The sequence below is a fragment of the Ursus americanus genome, chromosome 3, assembly GCF_024610735.1.
Source record: "Ursus americanus isolate L20-20 chromosome 3, mUrsAme1.1.p, whole genome shotgun sequence".
Classification (NCBI taxonomy): domain Eukaryota; kingdom Metazoa; phylum Chordata; class Mammalia; order Carnivora; family Ursidae; genus Ursus; species Ursus americanus.
Window position 1 is genome coordinate 26,160,149 of NC_142129.1, and position 23,123 is coordinate 26,183,271.

At 34.6% G+C, this 23,123-nt stretch overlaps 1 protein-coding gene across 6 annotated transcripts in view; it reads left to right on the forward strand.

The window, feature by feature from the left end:
* Positions 1-23,123, forward strand: part of POT1 (protection of telomeres 1) — a 79,597-nt gene that overhangs the window by 2,586 nt on the left and 53,888 nt on the right. For all 6 annotated transcript variants that reach the window (XR_006778635.2, XM_045792723.2, XM_045792725.2 and 3 more), the window contains exons 3-4: positions 8,809-8,881; positions 12,350-12,441. Coding sequence is in view for 5 of the 6 variants with exons in the window: in XM_045792723.2 (XP_045648679.1) it covers positions 8,809-8,881; positions 12,350-12,441 (165 nt within the window). In the remaining variant the exon portion in view is untranslated. The remainder of the gene's footprint in view (positions 1-8,808; positions 8,882-12,349; positions 12,442-23,123) is intronic.

Sequence of the window (23,123 nt, forward strand, 5' to 3'; positions counted from 1 at the left end):
CTTGTATATTTATTTAGAAAGGTAAGTTCCAAGGAGTAGTATCAGTAACTCTTACGTAAATTGCTGCCTGGTACGCACTCTCCTAAGTGCTTTACATACGTTCTGTCTTTTAATTCTTGAAAGGTCCCTGTAAATAGATATTATTATTCCCATTTTATAGTTGGGAAAACAGATACAGCATAAGTAATTCATCCAAGGTTAGATCCAAGGTTAGCTATTAAGTGGCTGAGCTGTGATCTGAATTTTCTTTACATTTACCACTAACCAAAGCATTATGTTGTTGCTAAATGCTCAGTCTAAGGTCTGAAAAGTATCTGTTTGATTTAATAATCAAGAAAGACTAATGTTGGAAAGCCTAATGTTGCTGGATCGGCTTTTTAGTGGTTTGAGGATTGAATGTTGGGTGAGAAAGTGAAAGCAGGAAATGTCTTTCAAGGAGTATGTTGTGGTATTCTGGTATTTTGATATTTTTATTATGAAAGTCATAGTCCTGAAGTAGCGGAAAGCATTTTGATTTTAGCTCAGTCAGTTTTGCATTTGGTTAACAGTGACTGTCTCTTATACTACCTAAAATCAATTTCACAGCTACTGCACTAAAGTGAAATAAAATAAAGTTTTTAAAAATTTATCTGCATTTTCTTTCCTCTTCTATTCTGTCCTCACCCTGTCCCCTTTCCTTCCAGTACACTCACACTCAGACTCATAGTCCATGTTCATAAACTTACTCCTATAGCAGTTTAGCATCGTGAAAAGGAGTGGAAGCCCTGGAGACAGGCTGGTTGGATTCAAGCAAAGATCCACCATTTACTAGCTATGTAACTGGGAAAGTAATTTTATCTACCTATGCCTTATCTTTTCCATTTGTAAGCTAGGAATTACAATGGAACCTACTTCATAGAAATGCAATGAGGATTAAGTGTGAAGTGCTATTTAATGAATTCTAAGCATTCAGTAAATGCTAGTTAATGTGGTCAAGATAATGATATCATTAACACGCCTTTGGACAAGGAATTTACTTAGACTCATAGTTTTCAGTGAAAATAATGTACCATAATCTCATTGACCAGAGACAGAATTATTTTGCAATTAGTGAAGTTCAAGCTTAAAAGACTTATTTGAACATTAGGGCGCCTGGGTGGCTCAGTTGTTAAGCGTCTGCCTTCGGCTCAGGGTGTGATCCTGACATTCTGGGGTCGAGCCCCACATCAGGCTCCTCTGCTGGGAGCCTGCTTCTTCCTCTCCCACTCCCCCTGCTTGTATTCCCTCTCTGTCTGGCTCTCTGTCAAATAAATAAATAAAATCTTAAAAAAAAAAAAAAAAACTTATTTGAACAAGACCAAGACCATGATAGGGGTCTTAGAAATGAATTTACATTTTCATATTTGTAGAATTTACACAAGTGGGATGTTTTAATATAAAATGGTTAAGATTGCTGTCTCTTTCCATTTTGACTTCACCTCCATCACATTTCCTGTCTTATCAAGTGGCATTGGAATGGCTGAGAACATTTTTGGAATATGTAGCTAAGGGGAAGTTGACCTGTGGAATAGGTTTAATGAGATATATTTGTGTGCTTTGCAGTTACTTCCATTAATAGCCAGAATGTGTGAGCTCTCCCGGTGTAGAAATGTTTTCTAGGAACATTCCCACTCATTGGGTAGTATAGAAGAAAAGTATGGAATCAGAAGTTGTACCAGGGTATGAATATATACTGTCAGACCTAGCATGAGGTGTATATAGTTAGTGGACGAAAATAGATACTGAAACTATGGAATCTGAAGCTACTTCAAGGACAATTGTTACAAATCTTGCAGCTTATACAGGAAAGAAACTTAATAGAAATTTTTTCAAACTGTCAACAGTCCTAAAAATTTACACAAGGTTACTAATAACAAGTGGTGAAGTAAATACAATTGTTGTAAACTACCAGTAACAAAAATTGTGATTTCTCATTTTAAATATTCCATTTCATATTAAAGAATACATTTTATTGTGAAGGAATGAAAAGGAAGGGATGCATTTAAAGAGGATGTTTAAAGAGTAACATTGGGGACAGTTAATAAGATAGGGATGTGTCTAAATATGTTATTGATACTGATTTGTAATTTCTGCAAGATTTCAGTTTTTTTGGAGTTTATTAAGACTTAATAGGTCACCATGTGGTTTGCTTTCCTGAACATTCCATGTGTAGTTGACAGGAATGTGTTTTCAGCAATTGTCTTTTCTGGTGGTCTGTCAACGTTAATGGTATAAACTTGTACGATTGTGTTTTCAGGTCTTCTGTATTTGTACTGATTTTATTTCTCTTTGTTCTATCAATTACTGAGAGAGAGGTGTTAATACCAGGTATGATTGTGGATTTGTCTATTTCTTCTTTTAGTTATGTCAGTATTCATCTATTTTGAAGCTTTGTTATTAAGTGCATATGTATTTGGGTGGTTATTTCTTTTTGATGAATGGATCCTTTTGTCATTATCAGATGTCTATCTCTGGTAACTTTTTGAGCATCTGTTTTATCTGGTAATCTAGCTATGCCAGCATTTTTAGATTAACTGGATGGTGTATCTTTTATTTTTAATTTATTTATGTTTTTATATTTTAAGTATCCCTTGGATGGCATGTCACTGGATTATGCTTTTTAATCCAGTCTGTCGATCTCACCATTTAATTGGAGTGCTTAATTTATATGTAAAGTAATTGTTACAATGGTGTTTAAGTAATACCATCTTGCTTTTTGATTTCCATTTGTCCTTTTTGTGATCATCTTTCCTTCTTTCCTGAGTTCTGTGGGTTCATGAAATATTGTTTTCCCATTCTGTTCTGTTTTCTCTATTGGTTTGAACAACACCTGCCTTATTGTCTTTAATGTACTCTAGTACTAACAATATACCTTCTTATTAAAATCTACTTACAGTTAATATTGTACCACTTTTCAAGTAATGCTTCTTATTTCTCATGTCCTGCTTCTTTCTTCCCAGTTGACAAATAGAATTTTTTCCATTTCCTACTCCCCTGTTCCTTGAGCTCTTATATCTGTGTGTATATGTATTATAAACTCCACCTTACAATGTTAGCTCTTGCTTTTAAATGGGGAGTTGTCTCTCAAGGAAATTAAGAGAAGGCAAAAACATAGTCTTTTATACAGACTGACATATTTACTATTTCTGATGTGCTTTATTTTTACCAGTATACCCAAGTTTCCCTTCATCTTGAAAAACGTCCATTAGCATTTCTTGTAGTACAGCTGGAGATGAATTTTCTTAGTATTCATTCAGGTGAGAATGCCTTTATTTCACCTTTGGGATTTTTTATTTTTTCAAGTTTTTATTTAAATTCCAGTTAGTTAACATACAGTGTAATATTAGTTTCAGGAGAGGAATTTAGTGATTCATCATTTACATACAGTGCCAAGTGCTTATCACAAGTCCCCTCCTTAATATCCATCACTCATTTCATTTTGAAGGTAATTTTTACTGGATATAGAATTTGATGTTGACTCCCCCCCCCCCCCCCTTCTGAGTACTTTTTAACATATTCTCTTGCTTTCTGGCTTCCATTGTTTTATACGTAATGTGTCCTGTTCTGCTTTTGGCTCTTTTCTTATTTATCTTTTGGTTTTAGCAGTTGGACTGCCGTGTGCCTGGGTGTGGCTTTTCTTGGAATTTCTCCTACTTATGTATAACTGAGCTTCTTGGATCCATAAATCAATGTTTTCTGTCAAATTAAGAAAATTATTGACTATGTTTCTTGGAATTTTTTTTTTTCTACCACATGATTACTTTTTTCTCCTTTCAGGATATCAGTTACATGTCTATTTGTATGTTAAGCTGTTTGATATTGTCCCATAGGTCTCTGAGGTATTGTTCCATTTTCTTAAGTATTGTTTTGGTTTTTGCCTGAGTGAAATTTTCAAATTAATTTCTATTGATCTGTCTTCAAGTTCATTGAATGTTTTTTTCTGCCATGTCCAGTATTCTGTTATGCATAGTTAGTGAATTTTTCATTTTAGTTCTTGTACCTGAGTTAGGGATAAAGGAGAGAATGTAACAGGAAGGAGGTGGGGGCTTTATAAGTAAAATGGGTCTGATAGTGAAAGAAAGAGAATAATGCTTCATTTCAGTTTTACTTTTCTAATCAATATTCTCCAGGTAGACATTGTTACATATTTTATTCTTATGTTTATTTTCCATTTCCCTTGTATTTTCTTTCATATGAAATACAGTTTTATGGATTACAGTTTGTTTTCTACTTCATTGCATTTAAAGTCTTACCAAATACTTCTTAGTATTGTCAAACTTACTTTTCATTTGGTTGATTAGTGTGATGTTTCTTATGTACTTTATTAGTATATATTATTTGTGAGAATCCATTTTCTCTGATTCAATTTTCTAACAAATCATTACTACAAGTTACTACTGAGTTGTATCTAGTTGTAACATTTTTATTTTGTGTGCCTGATATAGAGGCATTTAAATGATACAGTTGTTTGCTAAGTTCTTACTTTTCTCCTGATTATGCAGTCTACTATCTGTATTTTTTAATTTTTGTTCCTACTTATATTAGTGAAATATTTTTCAGTTTTAGCCCTTTTATTACAATACCTCCTTTTAGATGTAAGTGAACATGTTATTATTCGGTAGGGTTAAAACTAGGAAATATCCTTTACTTATTTCTCATGATTAGAACATTTTCATGAACAATGCTCATTTATTTTAAAAAGTTAGATCAAAGTATATGATTTCTGTTCTTTCATATATCTGAATGAATCTCTTATTTTTCAGCTCTCAGTTTGAATACTTACATACCCTTTTTTAACCTGCAGATACCTCCTATTTATGTTTCTTGAATTTTGTTAAATGCATTTTACACTTAAATTCATTGTTTTTTAGTGTACATTTCTGCAAGTTTTGACAGACGTATAAGAACATATAATCACAAATATAATTAAGCTGTATAACAATGCATCACTTCCCAAAATTTCATAGTCAGCTGCTACTCCAATTGCAACCCCTGGCAACCAATTTTTACCAGTTTTCTGACAGTATACTTTTTGCCTTTTAAGAATGCCACGTAAGGGGCGCCTGGGTGGCACAGCGGTTAAGCGTCTGCCTTCGGCTCAGGGCGTGATCCCGGCGATCTGGGATCGAGCCCCACATCAGGCTCTTCCCCTATGAGCCTGCTTCTTCCTCTCCCACTCCCCCTGCTTGTGTTCCCTCTCTCGCTGGCTGTCTCTATCTCTGTCAAATAAATAAATAAAATCTTTAAAAAAAAAAAAAAAGAATGCCACGTAAGAGGGATGCCTGGGTGGCTCAGCTGGCTAAGCATCTGCCTTCGGCTCGGTTCATGATCACAGGGTCCTGGGATCGAGTCTTGCATTGGACTCCCTCCTTAGCTGGGAGCCTGCTTCTCCCTCCCTATGCCACTCCCCCTGCTTGTGCACTAGCACACACTCTCTCTCTCTCTCTCTCTCTCTCTGATAAATAGATAAAATTAAAAAAAAAAAAAAAAAAGAATGAAGAATGCCATGTAAATGGAGTCCTGCACTATGTAGCCTTTTGAGCCTGGCGGCTTTCACGAATTATTTGAGATTCTTCCAGGATGTTATGTTGGTCAGTACTGTTCCTTTTTATTGGTGACTAGAATTCCATCACAGTCCATTTCTTCATTCCTCAGTGTAGCAGTATTTGGATTCTTTCCAGTTTTTTAAAATGATGAGTAAAGCAGCTATAAGCATTCACGTACAAATTTTTATGTAAACATAGGTGTTTATTTTATTTGGGTAAATGTCAAGTGGTCAAGTAGCTCTCAAGCAATGATATATAATCCAGCTTCTAGGTGGTGTACTACATACCGTTCAGTAGATTTGGTTGGTCAGGAGGAGCCAAATAGATTAGGTTCATACTGTGCACAAAAGCATTTGTATCGTATCTGAGAGGCACTGACCTTAGGAAGACTCCACTCTTATAATGGGGGCATGTGTGATACATTTTTAATATCTAATATTCACTTTTTTCCTGAAAGCTAACATGAGATTTCTGGAGTATAGACCAACTGTAATTTTTACTCTCAACAATGACTGCATCAGTTTTCTATCCCCCATCTTCCTCATTCAAGGCAATATGGTGAGGATCAAAAGTCTTCCTGTGTGTGAAAAGGGGATTTCTTGCACTGTAGAAAAGGAACCTTGAAATTATGAATCTGGGAGTTTATATAGGACAGCTGTCCTATCCAGCTTTACCCTCCGCTCCTGAGAGTCAGAGAAAAACCACGTCTTCTGAATATAGATATATCATTTAGAATGTAAAGGACTGTTTCTAGGGTTCATCCATCCCTTATTGAAATGGAAACACAACTCTGGGGACATAAATCCCCCTGGAAGTCTCTTACTATTCAGTCATCCTTAAACTTCCAAAGCTTATTGTTTAGTTCAACTTCCATTTTTTCTTTGCTCACTTCAGCTAAAGATAGGAACAAATTGTATACTATCTTTCTAATGGGATAACTTATTGTGAGTAAAACTTCCTACTTAATTTATAACTGAGGGCCACATAATCAACTAAAGGTGCTTCCTTAAAAACTTGAATATTTCTTTTTTTTTTTTAAGATTTTATTTATTTATTTGACAGAGACAGCCAGCGAGAGAGGGAACACAAGCAGGGGGAGTGGGAGAGGAAGAAGCAGGCTCCCAGCAGAAGAGCCTGATGTGGGGCTCGATCCCAGAACGCTGGGATCACGCCCTGAGCCGAAGGCAGACGCTTAACGACTGTGCCACCCAGGAGCCCCAGAACTTGAATATTTCTTATTACTCTCCCCAGGAAGAAATCATGCTGGTGTTCTTTTGTTCGTTTGTTTTTTGGGTTTTTTTTGCTTGATTTCTGCCTTTCACACAGGAAGCACAAATACTAAGGGCCTACATGGTACCTTGGAAACAAAGAGTTTACAATTGTTGGGGACCCTCAAGAAAGGACATAGATCAGTCAGGCAGCACAGGGTGACAGGCTCCCCTGTGCGGTCTGCCAGCTGGGAAGCCTCAAGGCCTAGTTTGGTCCTATTACTTCAGTTTAGTCCTTGTTTTCAGAGAGACCACTGGAGAGCAGTCAGTTAAATCTGGCCTACTTGTCCAGCTCATTTGCCGTAGAAGTTGTAGAAACGTTTCAAAGTATCTTACATGGAAGGTACAGGAGCTGGGCCATACCCTGGGGGCTCATGGTTGGGCCCAGGTCGGGGATGCAGTTAGTTAACTTTCAGAGTCCCTGTAGTTTGTGAGAGCAGCTCCAGAGTGCCTTTTCCTTTGGGGTGAGGGGAAGGCTTCTGGAATAGTTATGAAAGACAAAGATTAAAATTCCTTCCTTCCTCTGTACCTCCTGATGTTTGAAGAGTTCCTTTTCCAGGATTGGGGGCTCCTCCCCAGTGCTGGGCATCTCTCCCTAGATGCCTGAGTTTTTGGCTCTCCATTGTTAACAAAATCTGTGTGTCCCATTCCAGAAACCATAATGTCACATTTTTCAGTCATTCTGGACTCTCACTTAGAGCTTTCTTTCATCTATGTGGATCAAGTGTCAGAGTAACAAAAGCACCTGTTTTGAGTTCATTTTGATTAATTTAATCTGATCGAAGTTCCCTTGATTACTTTGTGTCCTTTCCTCTTCTTTTATATGTCTCATAATTTGTTGTTGTTGTAAGCTGTATCTCTTGTGAAGGGCAGTGGAAACCAAAGGCAGTAGTTTTTATTCCTGGGAATGTGCGGGTCTTTCTGCTAGGCCTCAGTGTGGTGTGTTGAGTTAACCAAATTAGAAGTTGAGCGAAGTTTAGGATTTGTTGTTCTGGTTACTTTCGTATTCATTTAGAGTTACTTTGTATTTAGAAGGGGGTCTGTTTGGCCAGAGGGGTTTTCTCACTGTCTTTAATTTTAGGTCCTGTCTTTGTGCTTAACCTCAGCTAAAGTTTCTCTCCCAGCTCTTGAGCCTCTGTCCCAGTCGTAGATCATGTTAATTTTTACTAGATACTTGTTGTTAGTCTTGTGATAAGTGAATGTTCTTTGTTTTGATTTAGCCTCAGTCTTATCAGGCAAGGTGACCTGGGTCTTATGGGTGAGGTCTTCTAGTGATTCTGCCCTGTCCCCAGCTGTAGGTCTGGCTCTCCCACCTGTAAACCTCTTTCTCCTTATCCCTAGAGGGGTAGAGGTCTCTTTTCAAAGAGACCTATAATGTATTTATTCATAGGATCATTAAATTTTAGAGCCAGAAGAAAGTATAGAAACTATCTAGATTAATTACTTCATTTCGTCTGAGAGACTGTGATTAAATAGCGTTTTTAAGGTGACAGAGCTGGTTAGTTACAGAAGAATGAGGACTGAACTTTATGTGTGCTTTACTTCATTGTTTTGTCCACATTGCCCTTATTTATGAGATTACCATTTTGCATTTTTAAATTCTTTAAATTAGTGTTTATTTCTTTCTAGGAGCAAACTCTTCATTTTTCTTCAGTAGAGAACAACCTTATAGGGGTTAAAATGAAACTGAAGTTGAGCCATTCATCTTCATCTGTAAAATGAGGAATTAGATAATATTTAGCTAATAAGATTATTTAAAAAATTAAGTTATGACCCTAAATAATTAGGCCTTCTGAAATTTCTTTAGTAAAATCACTTTCATTTCTTAAATATGGTGACTTGAACATAATACTTTGATTTTTTTGAAAAATAAAAGTTTATTGTTTTTAAAATAGTTTTTCCAATTTTAACTTATCTCTTGGTGTTATAATAAGCTCTTTTGGGTTTTCTGTGTAACTGTTTTTCTCTCATTTTAGGGGAAACTCTCCTTTATTTCCTCTTTAACTTATGGTGGAAACAGAACAGCTGTATTGAAGATTGCACTACAAGGTATTCAATATAATAAGACCATTTCTGCTTAACCTTTTCTTACAATCTACAAATGGATAACTTAATATATATATATAATATATATATATTATATATATATATACACACACAGACATATATATATACACACACATAAGCACAAAAATAATTTCTAAAGGGTAATACATACACAGTAGTGTAAAAAAACTGTAGAATGAAATAAACTTTTTTTTCACTAAATTTTTTGGTACCATGTATTCTCTCTCCCCTCACCCATTTCTTCTATTTTGCTTCATATTCCTTTAATCTCTTATCTAAACTTGTTACAATAGCTAACTGGTCCCCAACTTCTATGTGTGTGACCTAAACAGCTTAGCAAAATTAACTTAAAATACTCCTTTCAGCGTGTTGTTACCTAGGTATAGTTATATGAGATTATGCCTTCTTCCTAGTAACCCTGAAATAATCCTGGTAGGCTAGGAAGAGCTGCCATGGAGTATTTGAGGACCAAAATAGATCTCCTCTGAAGCCTGAAAATGGATTGAAGAGTGGCCTGCAGCAGTGAATGGGAAACAGACTTTGAACTAGAACACTCTGTAACTACTGAAAACCATTTATATATTGGACACTGTTCTAGGTATGGGAGATACAGCAGTGACCAAAATAAAGCTCTTGCCTTCATGAAGTTTACATTTTAGGGGGGTAAATAAATTCAGTAAATAATTACATAAGTAATATTAGGTAGAAATGTGGTCCGAAGAAAAATAAAGCATGATAAGGTAGTAGGCCTGATGAATCATCCTTTTGATATATTGTTAGGTTTAATTTACAAATATTTGATTAAGGATTTTTACATCTTAAGTTTATGAAGGATGTTGTTCCATGTCTTTCTTTTCTTGTAATGGTTTTGCATGATTTTGGTACTAGTGTAATGCTGTCTTCATTAAGTGCCTCCTTGTCTTCTATTTTCTGGAAGAGTTTATTTATAATTGTTTTTATTTCTTCCTTAAATGTTTGTAGAATTCATCAGCGACACCAGCTGTGCCTGGAAATTTCTTTATGGGAAAGTTCCAAACCCTAAGTTCAGTGTATTTATTTGTTAATAGGACTTTTCTTTTTTATCTTTTTTTCTTTGAGTAAGTTTCAGTAGTTTGTGTTTCTAAAGGAATTTATCTATTTCATCTTAGTTGTCAAATATATTGGCATAAAGTTATTCATAATATATTTTTGATGTACTTTTAATGTTGGTAGGGTCTATAGTGATGTCCTGTTTCATTCATTTGATATTTTGTGACTACTCTCTATCTTTTTTCCCCTGATCATTCTGGCTAAATATTTATTTTATTGATCTTTAAAATCAGCTTTTCTTTTCATTGATTCTTCTCTGTTTTTCAGTTTTCTGTAACACTTTATTTTTTGTTCATCTGCTGTTTTCAGTGTACTATTAACTTCTAATACTATATTTTTCAACTCTGAGAGTTCATTTTGAGATTTTTTTTTATATCTTCCATTTCTCCTCATCATGTTCATGGCTGGTAATTTTTTTACTGGATACCATTTAGAATTTTATATTAGCAAATGTTGGATTTCTTTCTTTCTTTTTTTTTTTTAAAGATTTTTTTTTATTTATTTGACAGAGATAGAGACAGCCAGCGAGAGAGGGAACACAAGCAGGGGGAGTGGGAGAGGAAGAAGCAGGCTCATACCAGAAGAGCCTGATGTGGGGCTCGATCCCAGATCGCCGGGATCACGCCCTGAGCCGAAGGCAGAAGCTTAACCACTGTGCCACCCAGGCGCCCCTGGATTTATTTCTTATCCATCCTTTAAATATTACTTGTCTTTATTTTGGGATACATTTAATTTTCTTGGAATCAATTTGATTAGCTTTGTTGGGGTGGGTATAAAACAACTTTTATTTTTAGGCCAGTTTGGCCTTATCACTAAGGAAATACCCTTCTGACAGTTATACTCTCTGCCTTTTGTGTGAGGATTCCATTCTGTCTGGTTGGAACCAGAGCAATTCCTAGCCCTGTGTGAGTCTCAGAATTGTGCTGCCTATTCCTTTCAAGTGGTTCTTCCTCTTCATGAGGTACTTGCCTTCCGTGTACTTGAAGATAAATATTCAGCCAAAGACCTAAGGCACCCATCTTCAGATCACCAGAGCACTCTCAATCTGTGCTGCTGTCCTTTCAGCACTCTGCCCTGCAAATTCTAGCCACCTTTTTATTCTCATATCAGACTCTTCTGAGAAGGCTGCTGAGCTTTGTTGAATTTTAACTCCATTTCTGCTGCCTGGAAATTCTCTAGGAAGTAAGCTAGGGATATTGTCCTATTTTCCTTCTCAGATCACTTTCCTGCACTTCCTGTTTGATATCTGAAAACTGTTGTTTCGTATATTTTTTCTTAGCTTTCTAGTCATTTTAACATCAGAAAATAAACCCAGTCTCTATTAGTCCACATGGCCAGACACAGACACCTGATAAGTGATTCAAGATATTAACATTGTGTTATATTTTGATTAGAAACCACTATGTTTTTGTATTTGAGAAACATTAGTGATTCAGTTATGTATACACTTGTTTTGAGGAGTTGAAGAGGTAAGTGAAAGGAGGCAGTAGGCAGCTATGTGATAGTTGTTTCACTGGTGAGTGCCACCAGACCTGACACAGTAGCAGATTCAAGACTTCTAAGTCACACGAAAAAGACTATCATTTTGGGAAAGATCTTTCATATACTCTATAGATGCATAAAAATCTGCTATGACGGCAGTTTCTTGGAGTAGTTGAATATTTGAAAGCTGATATGAATGAGACTTTCCTCAGATGATATAATTGAGTCTTAGCATTTGGCCCTGCTGTACTGGTTGTAGAAGGTGATATCTGGAGAGTGAAGATTATGGAAATTCTTTTTTTTTTTCTTCCCCAATTAGATTTCATTTTCAAAATCATAGATACTTTGGTCTTTACACACACTCTGTTCTTTTACTCTATAATTTGTGCATGCTGGAGGAGAAAAACACACTCTGTTCTTTTACTCTTTAATTTGTGCATGCTGGAGGAGAAAATCACACTTATCTATATTAAAAATGTGCTGACACATTAGAAGTTCAGAAAAAGTGAACTACTTTGGGGGTGATATATAGTATAAAAATTGAATACCATATTCAATTTCTTTTTATTATAAACATGGAAAATAAATAGAATGTGGTTATTTTATGTGTTAATGTGATGTTTATAGAAATTTATAAAATGTATTCTAGTTGAAACTTGTTATAATTTTGGTTTTTCGTACTTATTAGTATTCTGTGCCTTATTTTTGCAATACTTATGATATTAAACTTAAAGTGAATTATGAAAGTTTTAATTATTCTTCATAATTATATTTTGAAGTAACTGTAGTTTTTAGAATGTAGTTGTCATCAATTTTCTTGTGTGTGTAAAACTGCTATATCTAATTAGTGTTTTTCTGTGCTTGTGTTTTTCTCTGTAGAACAAGAAAATTCAAATTCAGAGATCAACACCATCAATGTATTATTTTTTGGAAAATTAGCAAAGGACTGTGCAAAAGTTTTCTATGAAGGGGTAAATTATTTTCATGTTACTTTTTGTTTTAGGAGTAGATTTAAAATTATTGATGTTATATTTATTCTGTAGATCTTTTTTTGTTTTTTTGGTTATTTTTTACAGATTCATTATATATTTGCAGGTATGTAAAAAGGATACTTAAGCAACAGCTTTAAAATTGCAACATTCCAAAGAGGTTGTAAAACTTATCACTGACATAAAAAGGGACAATTTTTCCTTTCACTTCACTTTAATATTTAGTATTTAACAGAATGTCGTAAAGATATGTACATTTCCCCTCAATTAAAAAATAATTCTTAATAACTAAGAAATAATACAAACGATAACTGTATTTTTGTATTATTTTCTGATAATTGTTTCAAAATAAATGCCTGTTAAATCCGACAAAATGCTACTGAACCAACAACATATTAAAAGGTGTGGACACGATGACCAAGTGGGATTTATCCCAGGAGTACAGTTTGGTTCAGTATAAAAAAATCCATCCTTGTAACATAATACATTAATAGAAAAAGGGAAAAAACAGATGGTCATCTTAACTGATACACAAAAGGCATTTGATAAAATCCTAAACTCTTTTGTAATCAAAACACTTGGGAAACTAGGAATAGAAGGTAACTTCCTCAACACAATATAGGCAATTACGAGAAACTCACAGGTAACATCAAACGGAGTGGTGAAAGACTCAAAGCTTCTCACTAAGATTAGAAACAAGACAAGGATGCTTACTTTACCACTGCTCGTCAACATTCCACCGAAAGTTCTAGCCAGAGCAGTTAAATAAGAAAATGAAATAAAAGACACGTAATCGTAAAGGAAGAAGTGAGACTGTCTCTATTTTCAGATGACATGATTCTGTATTTGAAAATCCCAAAGAATCCCAAAGAAAGCTACTGGGATTAATAAACAAATTCAGCAACATTGTAGGGTACAAAATGGACACATAAAAATCCTTGTTACTATGCACCCACAATGAGTGATCTGGAAAGGAAACTGTGAAAACAATTCTATGTGTTAGCATCTGAAGAAATAATATACCTATGATTATATGTGACCAATGAGGTGAAAGATTCCTACACTGAAAGTTAAAAAACATTGCTAAAAGAAATTGAATAAGACCTAAATAAGTGGAAAGACATCCATGTTCTTGGGTAGGAAGACAATATTGTTAAGCTATCAATACCAACCAAAGTGATCTGTAGATTTAGTGCAATCCCTATCAAAATTCTAACAATCTTTAGAAATGGAAAGGTCGACTCTCAAATTCATAGACGGTTTCAAGGGGCCCTGAACAATCTAGGAAAAGAATAGCAGAGTCAGAGGACTCACACTTTATGATTTCAGAACTCACCACAAAGATACTGTAATCAACAGTGTGGAAGTGTTAAAAGGATAGACATGTATACCAACAGAATAGAATTAAGGGTCAAGAAATAAACCCATTTATCTATGGGCAATTGATTTTTGACAGAGGTGCTACATCCACTCAGTGTAAAATGATAACAGCCACTGTATTGGACATTTCTTCATAGAATCATGGTATGACCCAGCACCCCACTACTAGGTATACAGACAAAATAATTGAAAACAAGAACTCAAACAGATATTTGTACACCAGTGTTCAGTGCAGCGTTACAGTAGTTCCGCCTTTATCTGTGGGGACAGGTTCCAGGACCCCCACTGGAAGCCTGGAACCATAGATAGTACTGAACCCTATATACACTGTTTTTCCTGTATATACACACCTATAAAAAAGTTTAATTTATAAATTAGGCACAGTAGGAGAATAACAATAATCACTAATAGAACATTTATAGCAATATACTGTAATAAAATTAATGTGAATGTGGTTTCTCTCTCTCAGAACATCTTATTGTACAGTGCTCACTCTTCTTGTGATGATGTGACATGATAAAATGCGTACATGAGATGAAGTGAGGTGAATGGCGTAGGCACCATGACATAGTGTTAGGCTACTGTTGACCTTCTGACATGGTTGACAGTGAGCATCTGAAGCCATGGAAAGCAAAATCACGGATGAGGGGGACTACCTCATTTATAATAGCCAAACGGTGGCAGTAACCTAAGTGTCCATTAGCAGATGAATAAAGAATGTGACATATTCATATAATGGAATATTATTCAGTCATAAAAAAGGAATGAAGTTCTTATACATCATGGATGAACCTTGAAAACATACTAAGTGAAAGAAGCCAACACAGAAGGACAACTATTGTATGATTCCACCTATATGAATATGCAGAGTAGGAAAATTCACAGGGACAGAAAGTAGATGAGAGGTTACCAAGAGCCAGGTTGGTTGGGAGGGAATGGGGAGTTTTTGTTTAATGGTTAAAGAATTTCTACTTGGGGTGAAAAAAATGTTTTGACAATAGGTACTGGTAATGGTTGCACACATTGTGATTGTAATTAATGCCACTGAGTTACACACTTAAAAATGGTTAAAATGGCAAGTTTTACATTTTATTTTGCCTGAGTTAAAAAAAATACATGTCTGCAGTGCAGTAGTTAGGTAGAGATGTGTAATAGAAATGTAATATGTAATAGAAAATGAGAGTCCTGGGGCGCCTGGGTGGCACAGCGGTTAAGCGTCTGCCTTCGGCTCAGGGCGTGATCCCGGCGTTATGGGATCGAGCCCCACATCAGGCTCCTCCGCTATGAGCCTGCTTCTTCCTCTCCCACTCCCCCTCCTTGTGTTCCCTCTCTCGCTGGTGTCTCTCTCTCTGTCAAATAAATAAATAAAATCTTAAAAAAAAAAAAAAGAAAATGAGAGTCCTTCACAGTTCTTACACAGCATACTTTCTATTGGAGAAAGGTAGACAGTGAACAGATAAACATAGTTTTTCAAGTAGCAGACAATGCTGTGGAGAAAATAAAACAGTGGGAGAGAAGATGTGAGGATATATTTTAATTTAATGAAAGAAAGACTCTGATAAGGTGACATTTGAGCAGAAACTTGAAAGAAGTGAAGTGGTCCTTGGATAGTTGGAGTAAGGGTATTCTTTTTTTTTTTTTTTTAAGATTTATTTATTTATTTATTTGACAGAGATAGAGACAGCCAGTGAGAGAGGGAACACAAGCAGGGGGAGTGGGAGAGGAAGAAGCAGGCTTATAGCGGAGGAGCCTGATGTGGGGCTCGATCCCATAACACTGGGATCACGCCCTGAGCCGAAGGCAGACGCTTAACCGCTGTGCCACCCAGGCGCCCTGGAGTAAGGGTATTCTTGACCAGGACTTTGCAAATAGAAAGGCTCAGAAGTATGAGTGTATGGTCCAGACATAGCAGGGGGTCAATGTCCAAATCCCAGCAGGTGTGACTGGGGCAAAATGTTTAACTCTGTTCAGCTTTTTTAAAAATTTTAATCTTAAAAGATTAAAAAATTATTTAAAATTTTTTTATGTTTAAAAAATTAATCTTTAGATTAAAATCAATAAAAATTAAATTTTAAAACATTTAAAAAAATCAAGATAGGAATAATAATACCTCCCTTTCTGGATTGTTGTCAGGATTAGAGATAAATGTACCTACTATTGGCACTGCGTGGGAGCTCAGTGTGTGGCAGCTGTTATTATTGTTATGACTGTTTTTATCTTACTGTAATTAGATGCAGCCCCAATGAGGAAAAGCAGGGTAGAGAAAGGGCAACTGGGTCTGAGCCCAGGAGTGTGGCTTCCAGTTAATTACTGGATTTTGAGTAACTATTGATAATCTCCAGATATAAATTTAATCAACTATAAAGTAAGAATGTTGGATTAGCTGAGAATTCTGAATAATTCTGGCATACTATGGTTTCAGAAACTGATCATTTATAAATAATTCAGTGGACTTGAGAAATGATGCTATTTTTGTAAAAACCTGTCTTTGGAGTCTAGAATAAAGATTTTTTCATGGGAACTGTCAGAACATCTGCTTTTTTGTTTTTCTTCTAACAAACATTTTGGGAATAGATTGCCAGACTCAAGTTTTGTCTTTTTTGCCAAAGCTTCTGTGAAGAGGTGGTAAATCAGTTAATGTTTTCCTAATTTATAATTTGAATAAAGGAAAGGAGAATCAGTGTAGTGATTTTTCCCTTCTGTGAAAAGTTTGTTATTAAATCCCTGGTGTATTTTAAAATCTTACTTTAGAATTTAAGGAAATAAGGTATTTGCTGTGTAATTTGTGTCCTAAAACTCCTATGACATTTCATCAGACTTTCTCTTAGAATGATAAGTAGAGTAATTTTAGGTACAATTTTAAAAATTGGAGATATATAGTTCTAACCTAGTTGGTGTGGCACAGCAAAGTTCCAGAAGCAAATATACTAAAAAAGAGGTGTTACCTGACAGTCTGTGTCAGGCCACTTAAGTAGGGTAGAAATCAGTAGCTCTATGTAGCTCTTTTGATGGGGCACTTTTGTGGGTGCCTCCAATAAAGGCATGTTGCCATTACTATTATTATTCCTATTATTGTTATTCTTGCCGTCGAAGGCATGACTTTATTTCGGCTTAGGTACATAATTAAAATTCATGATGACAGTTCTGAATTATTAAGAATTCAGTGCTCAAGAAGATCTGAAATCATGCCATGTTTTAAGGGCCATATTCTTCAGAAATGATGAGGTGGAAAGGGAGAAAAAGGGAGAGAACATGGATGAAAGTGAGAACATTAGGTGTCTAATAGAGGAAGATTCACTAATTTAGAAAAATAACTTACATATCATTTTTCCTTTGAACTAGAAAATGGTATGTTACAATATTTTGTTGAGATAGGGAAAAATGAAAAATACATCAGTTCAGTGACTAATTTGCATGTGACACTAAGCTGTGACAGATATTTCCTCTGACTCCCCATCCTTCCAAAAAAAAAAGTAAACAAAACCAAACAAATGCTGTTAACAGCTTCGTTATTCTTTAGGCTGCTAGGTATGCACAGGAAAGTTTTGCCCTAATACACTGAATTAGTAATATTTAGTTTTCATAAATTATAGAATATATGAAATAAATATGAAATGTAGTTTATGTTCTTATTTTGGATGAACTCTTTCCATTCTGTAAAGAAGTCCACCTTTTTTTTTTTTTTTTAAGATTTTATTTATTTATTTGGCAGAGCACACAAGCAGGGGGAGGAGCAGGCAGAAGGAGAGGGAAAAGCTCCCTGCCAAGCAGGGAGCCCAACGAAGGACTTAATCCCACAGTGCTGGGATCGTGACCTGAGCTGAAGGCAGACACTTAACCGACTGAGCCACCCAGGCACCCCAAGAGGTCCACTTTAAACATTTTTAAAGATTTCATGGACTGGGGCTAGGAAATTATAGTCAGCTTTCTTTTGACTTGCTAAGATCATTAAAGTTGCCTTTCCTTTCTTCTCTCCCGGTATTTTTTAATAAGTAAGACATTAAACTATCTGCTTCAAATTCCGGCCAGAGAAAGAAGACAGTTGTAATGCATGGTAAGGAGGGAGGCTCTAGCATCCTTTTTTTTAAGAGTCAACTAGCTGTAAAATTAAAGCCTACTTAATTTTTGTGAAAGGACCATCAGTTTGTAGATGAAGACGAGTATTCTAGGGTGCAGGGATCTTCAGTAAACCCTTAGCAGTGTACAGATCATCAGAAGAGATTCTTTTTTTTTTTTTTTTTAAGATTTTATTTATTTATTTGAGACAGAGGGAGAGTAGAGGGGAGTGAAAGGGAGAAGCAGACTCCTCTCTGAGCAGGGAGCCCGACTTGGGGCTCGATCCCAGGACCCTGAGATCATGACCTGAGTTGAAGGCAGACTCTTAACCAACTGAGCCACCCAGGTGCTCAGAAAGAGGTTCTTGAACCAATTAAATGTGTATATAAATGTATGGTTTTTTTTTCCCTCTTTGAGAAGGCCATTTGTAACTCTTACCTCATTCTCAGAAAGATCATGAACCCACGATCATTAAGAACTGCTTTTTAAGGACAGAATTTCATGATTCTATTATGGTGTATAGTTGAGTTAATATTGAAGTTCCAAGAGTAGTTATGTGCCCACATTGTACAGAAATAATGATTTGATATTAGAAATTAGTGTCTTATAAAAATCCTGTGTTATTTTTAGTGAGAAGTCCTATAACAAACCTTAGCTTTACAGTGGCTATCTTCATAAAACTACAAATGACCATCACTGTGGAGGGTTACTAAAGGCTCAAATGATAAACATGTGTAGAAGCACTTTGTAAGATTCCATACAAATGTAATATCCTAGTATTGTTATAGAACTTGTAGTAAGTGGAGATACTATTCTATCTCCACAACTATCTTTTCCTGCCTCAGGAAGATATTGTGGACTTGGATTAGATCTTGTAAATAATTTGGTTTAGAAGAGTTTGTTCTTTTGCCTGGTCTTTTTGTCTGGTCTTGAATGTTTCTAAAAACATTGAAGCCGTGTGAAAGGGTATAAGCAGAAAAGCAGAAGCTACCCCTTCCTCTCTGAAGCCACTCACATTGCCTAGTGTGATAAAATTAGATAAAATCCCTGCTTCTTTACCTTGCACCTTTCCAGCTTTTATATATGTGTGTATATATCTGTGTATACTGTGCATGTATGCATATATCTACATATGCATGTAGATAAGCTCATATATGCACATTTTTCATCAAATGACAGTACTATTCGTGTTTTGTAAATTACTTTATTCTACAGCATATCTCAGACATCTTTAGAGAAGAAGGTTTTTAAAAATAAATACATGGTATTGAATATTAGGGATCTGTTTATATTTTAAATACATTTTTATCCTTTTCCTTTAAGATTCTTATGTTAAATTATTATTTGGAAGCAAAATAAAAGGGTTATAATACAATGAATTAGCAAAACATGTGCAATGCATCTACAAAACATGTACAAGGTATGAGATATTAGTATTTTACCTAACTGACACATGAAAGGTGTTTTCTGCAATTGAAATGTATTTTAAATAGGTATTCATTAAAACAGAATAGAACTACAGTAGCTAATTAGTACTTGTCAGATAACAGAGAATGTTAATAATGGTAAGTCAAAGTTTTTCCTTTTTAAAATATAATGGTAGAAGACTGAGGTCACAGTTTACTTTAAAATCTTTCTGAGTTTAAAATCCATGAATGCTGATTACTGGGGAGGTCTAATTAGGGTATTTATTTTAGAGTTTATAGTGATAAGGTTAAAAATTATTTAAAGTCAAAGGTAAAACTTTTTGCATAGAAGAGTGGATTTTCTAATTCAATTCTTAAACCTTTCTTATTTGTCACTGGTTTATTCCCTTAAGGTTAGCTCCACATTTGATTACCAAAAAAAAAAAAAAAAAAAAAAAAAAAATCCTAAACAAGAAAATGAATTTTAGCAAACTTTTAATCCTTGCTTTGCTAGACTAATGATACATTTTGCAGGAATACACATCCTGTAATTGAGCCTTTCTCCATATGAAACACTTTTTTTCAGTTTTAGTTTTCCTTTAAAGTAAAATTTAACATTTAATAAATGGACGTAGAATGTGGGGAAAGACTTTTTCAAAGTATTTTGAAAGTTTGAAAAAATATTTTATCACAAAACCATCAGAATTACAGACGTTTGTCAATATATCGTTTTCCCTCCCTGAAAGATGTTGTAGAGTAGTGCCTGTCTTGTAAACTAGGAGATCTTGATTCTTGTCTTGATCTAAACTAATTAGCTGAATGTGACCTTAGACTATTCATTTACCCTCTCTTGCCCTTATTTTCTTATCTGAAAAATGAAGGTGTTTGATTGTGTGATCTCTAAAGTCCTGTTTCCAGTTCTGAAATGCTAAGATTCTTTGAAATAAGTTTTGTAGTACTTGTACAGTTTATTTAAGATTTATTATATATATATAATATGTATTCACATGGTCGGTTATACATTTAGTTGTCCAAATACTTGCTGAATGTTTTTGGTCTTCTGTGTTGGATGTCCTGAATAAAAGGGTAATGGACCTTGCCATCATGGGACAGTGCTCAGTGGAGCAGAGAGAATTAAACAACTATTACCTAATTAATTATTTTATCCAGATGTGATATGACTGAGATTGAGTAGTAGAATCAGAAAAGTAACAGAGAATGAAGATGGGTACTGGGAGAGTGGATTAGTAAAAGAGAATAACATATACAAAGGCCCTGATTGAGGAGCCTGGAATGCTAAAAATTACAAAAAGTCACTGTTCTGGGGTGTGTCGCATAGTAGGTAGCTGGTGAGGTGGTGGGCATCATATCATATAGTGATTTGTAAGCCATTTGAAGATTTTGGATTTTATGCTAATATTACCTATATTACTTCCAATTAAGTTCTTGGTATTACATAACCAAATCGATGTTAATACTCATGAAATACATTTTTTATATTAGAGAAACATTTTCTGTCAGTCACTATGTTACCAGTGACATCAGATTCCTGGCTTCTCCTTGCACTCTTTCACTCTTAATCGGTGATTTAAAATATGATAACAGGATTTGCAAAGTCAGAATAGTAAAAATGACTTAATGCCTGTCAGTGTCAGATAAGTGTTTTTCTTTTAGGATTATCAATTTTTTCATATTTTCTGTGTCCTTTTCCTGCTTACTGAAAGTGTAACAACTTGAGAATTTTGGATACACTATCGATTAAAAATTAGCAAGTTAATACACTAGTCTTGTAGTTCCCATTTTTCAGTCACATATTGATTTTGTTTCTTGTTCCACCACTAATTATGTTCTACATTGTAAGATATGAGCATGTAAAAATGACATCTGTTAATATGCAAATAAGTTGTCTGCTTTTTTTTTCTTTTGTTGATTTTTAAGAACACTAATTTATGTTAAAAAGACCTGTGCTGTTTTCATTGATTTTTCTCTGAAACTGTTTTGCAGTAGAAATATTCCTATTGGCTAAATCAAAAAGGAAATTGTTTAATGACAAAGTTTCACTCCTTTGAAGACACTGTGACAGTGTCTTAGGTTAGACACAAAAGGAAAATGACCCACTTACTGATATCTGAGTATCCTGAGTTCAAAGATTTCAGGTATACCAAATGTGTTTTTATATTTAGAACATTCATGCACAGATATTGATAAAGCCTTACCACTTTTAGTAATGTGCTTTTTTTCAGACTGGTTTCCTAATACTTTTTTTCAGCAGATTGAGATAAATACCTACTCTGTATATCAGAATGCATTCTTAGCATTGAACTGTGTAATTCCTATTCTTGTTTGAATGGCTTCAGTATGCTCTTTTCAGAAGCTTAGAACTTAGAACAATGCATATTAAATCTCATTTGCAACTCAGTCTAATGAGTGTTTATGCAAACTAATACTGCCTATTATATGTTTATCTTTCTTATCCTTTGTGCATTTGAATTAATTTAAAAGCTATTACAATTTATACATTCATGGGAACTGGATTCTAAGAGCCATTCATTTTTTTCTCTCTTCTGTTTAGGTTTGTACTTTAATTTCACCAGTATTATTTAATTTATTCAACATACAGATGTACTATGAACATTTACGTTTTCCTTCCAGTCACTTTTAGGGGATATAAAGGTAGATAAGACATTCTTAGTCCCAGGGATCTTATAGACTTTTAAGAGCATTAAAAACATTAAGAAACATTTGTAAATAACACACAAGTGAGAAGTATTAAAATACTGCATACGAGAGTTCAGAGGAAAGAAGAATTATTTTTCTCAGAGAGAGAATCTAAGACCTCATAAAAACATTTACAGTCCAGGTTTTAAAAGATAGGATTAGATATATGCAAAAGAGAAAAATGCTGTTATTAGTGGGGGATTAGAATAAGCAACGAATATATGTGGAAAAGCACTAGGCATATAAGAGAATCATATTTTTATGGTACTGAATAGACGTATATGGAAGTAAAACAGGCCAGGTTGTTTGGGATGGGGACACTGAGGGCCTTTAATGCAATTTATATAGATATATTCAAATGTAAGTTCATGTTTAGAAATATAATAAATACATTAGTTTTCTTAAATATTTTTGGTTGTTATTTCTATGTTGTCAAATTTGTGCTAGAGGAAAAGTTTTACTATAGCCTTTTATTGAATTGTATTGCTAATGTTAAAATAGAATTAGACTTGAAAAATTTTTTGTTATGAATGCTGATGTCCTGCTTTTAGTGATTTTTTTCTATTTAAAGTGTTTTCTCCATCATAAAATAAATATTCATTATTCTTTTTTTTTATTTTTGGCTTGGAGTTTGCTTTTTTAAAATTTTTTATTATGTTATGTTAGTCACCATACAGTACATCATTAGTTTTTGATGTAATGTTCCATGATTCATTGTTTGCATGTAACACGCAGTGCTCCATGCAGTATGTGCCCTCCTTAATACCCATCACCATCATTCTTAAGTTTAGATTACACAGAAAAATAGAAAAATGTACATCTGCACAACTAACACTGGCATTTTGTGTATTTCTTTCCATGTAATATTTAAACATTTTTACGTAAAATAGAAAATAACATGAAATAGGTTAGTTTTTGTGCTTTTAAGAGAATTTAGAACTGATAAACTTCCCTACTTCTGTTTATCTTCCCCTATTAGTTTGATTAAACAACTTTAAATCTTTGGCTAAAATCTCAAGTTTTCATTAAATCAGAATTTTTAGTCTGAGGTAAGTTGAAAGCACTGCTTATTTTTCTGTTTTAAGAGTAATTTATTCCAGAAGC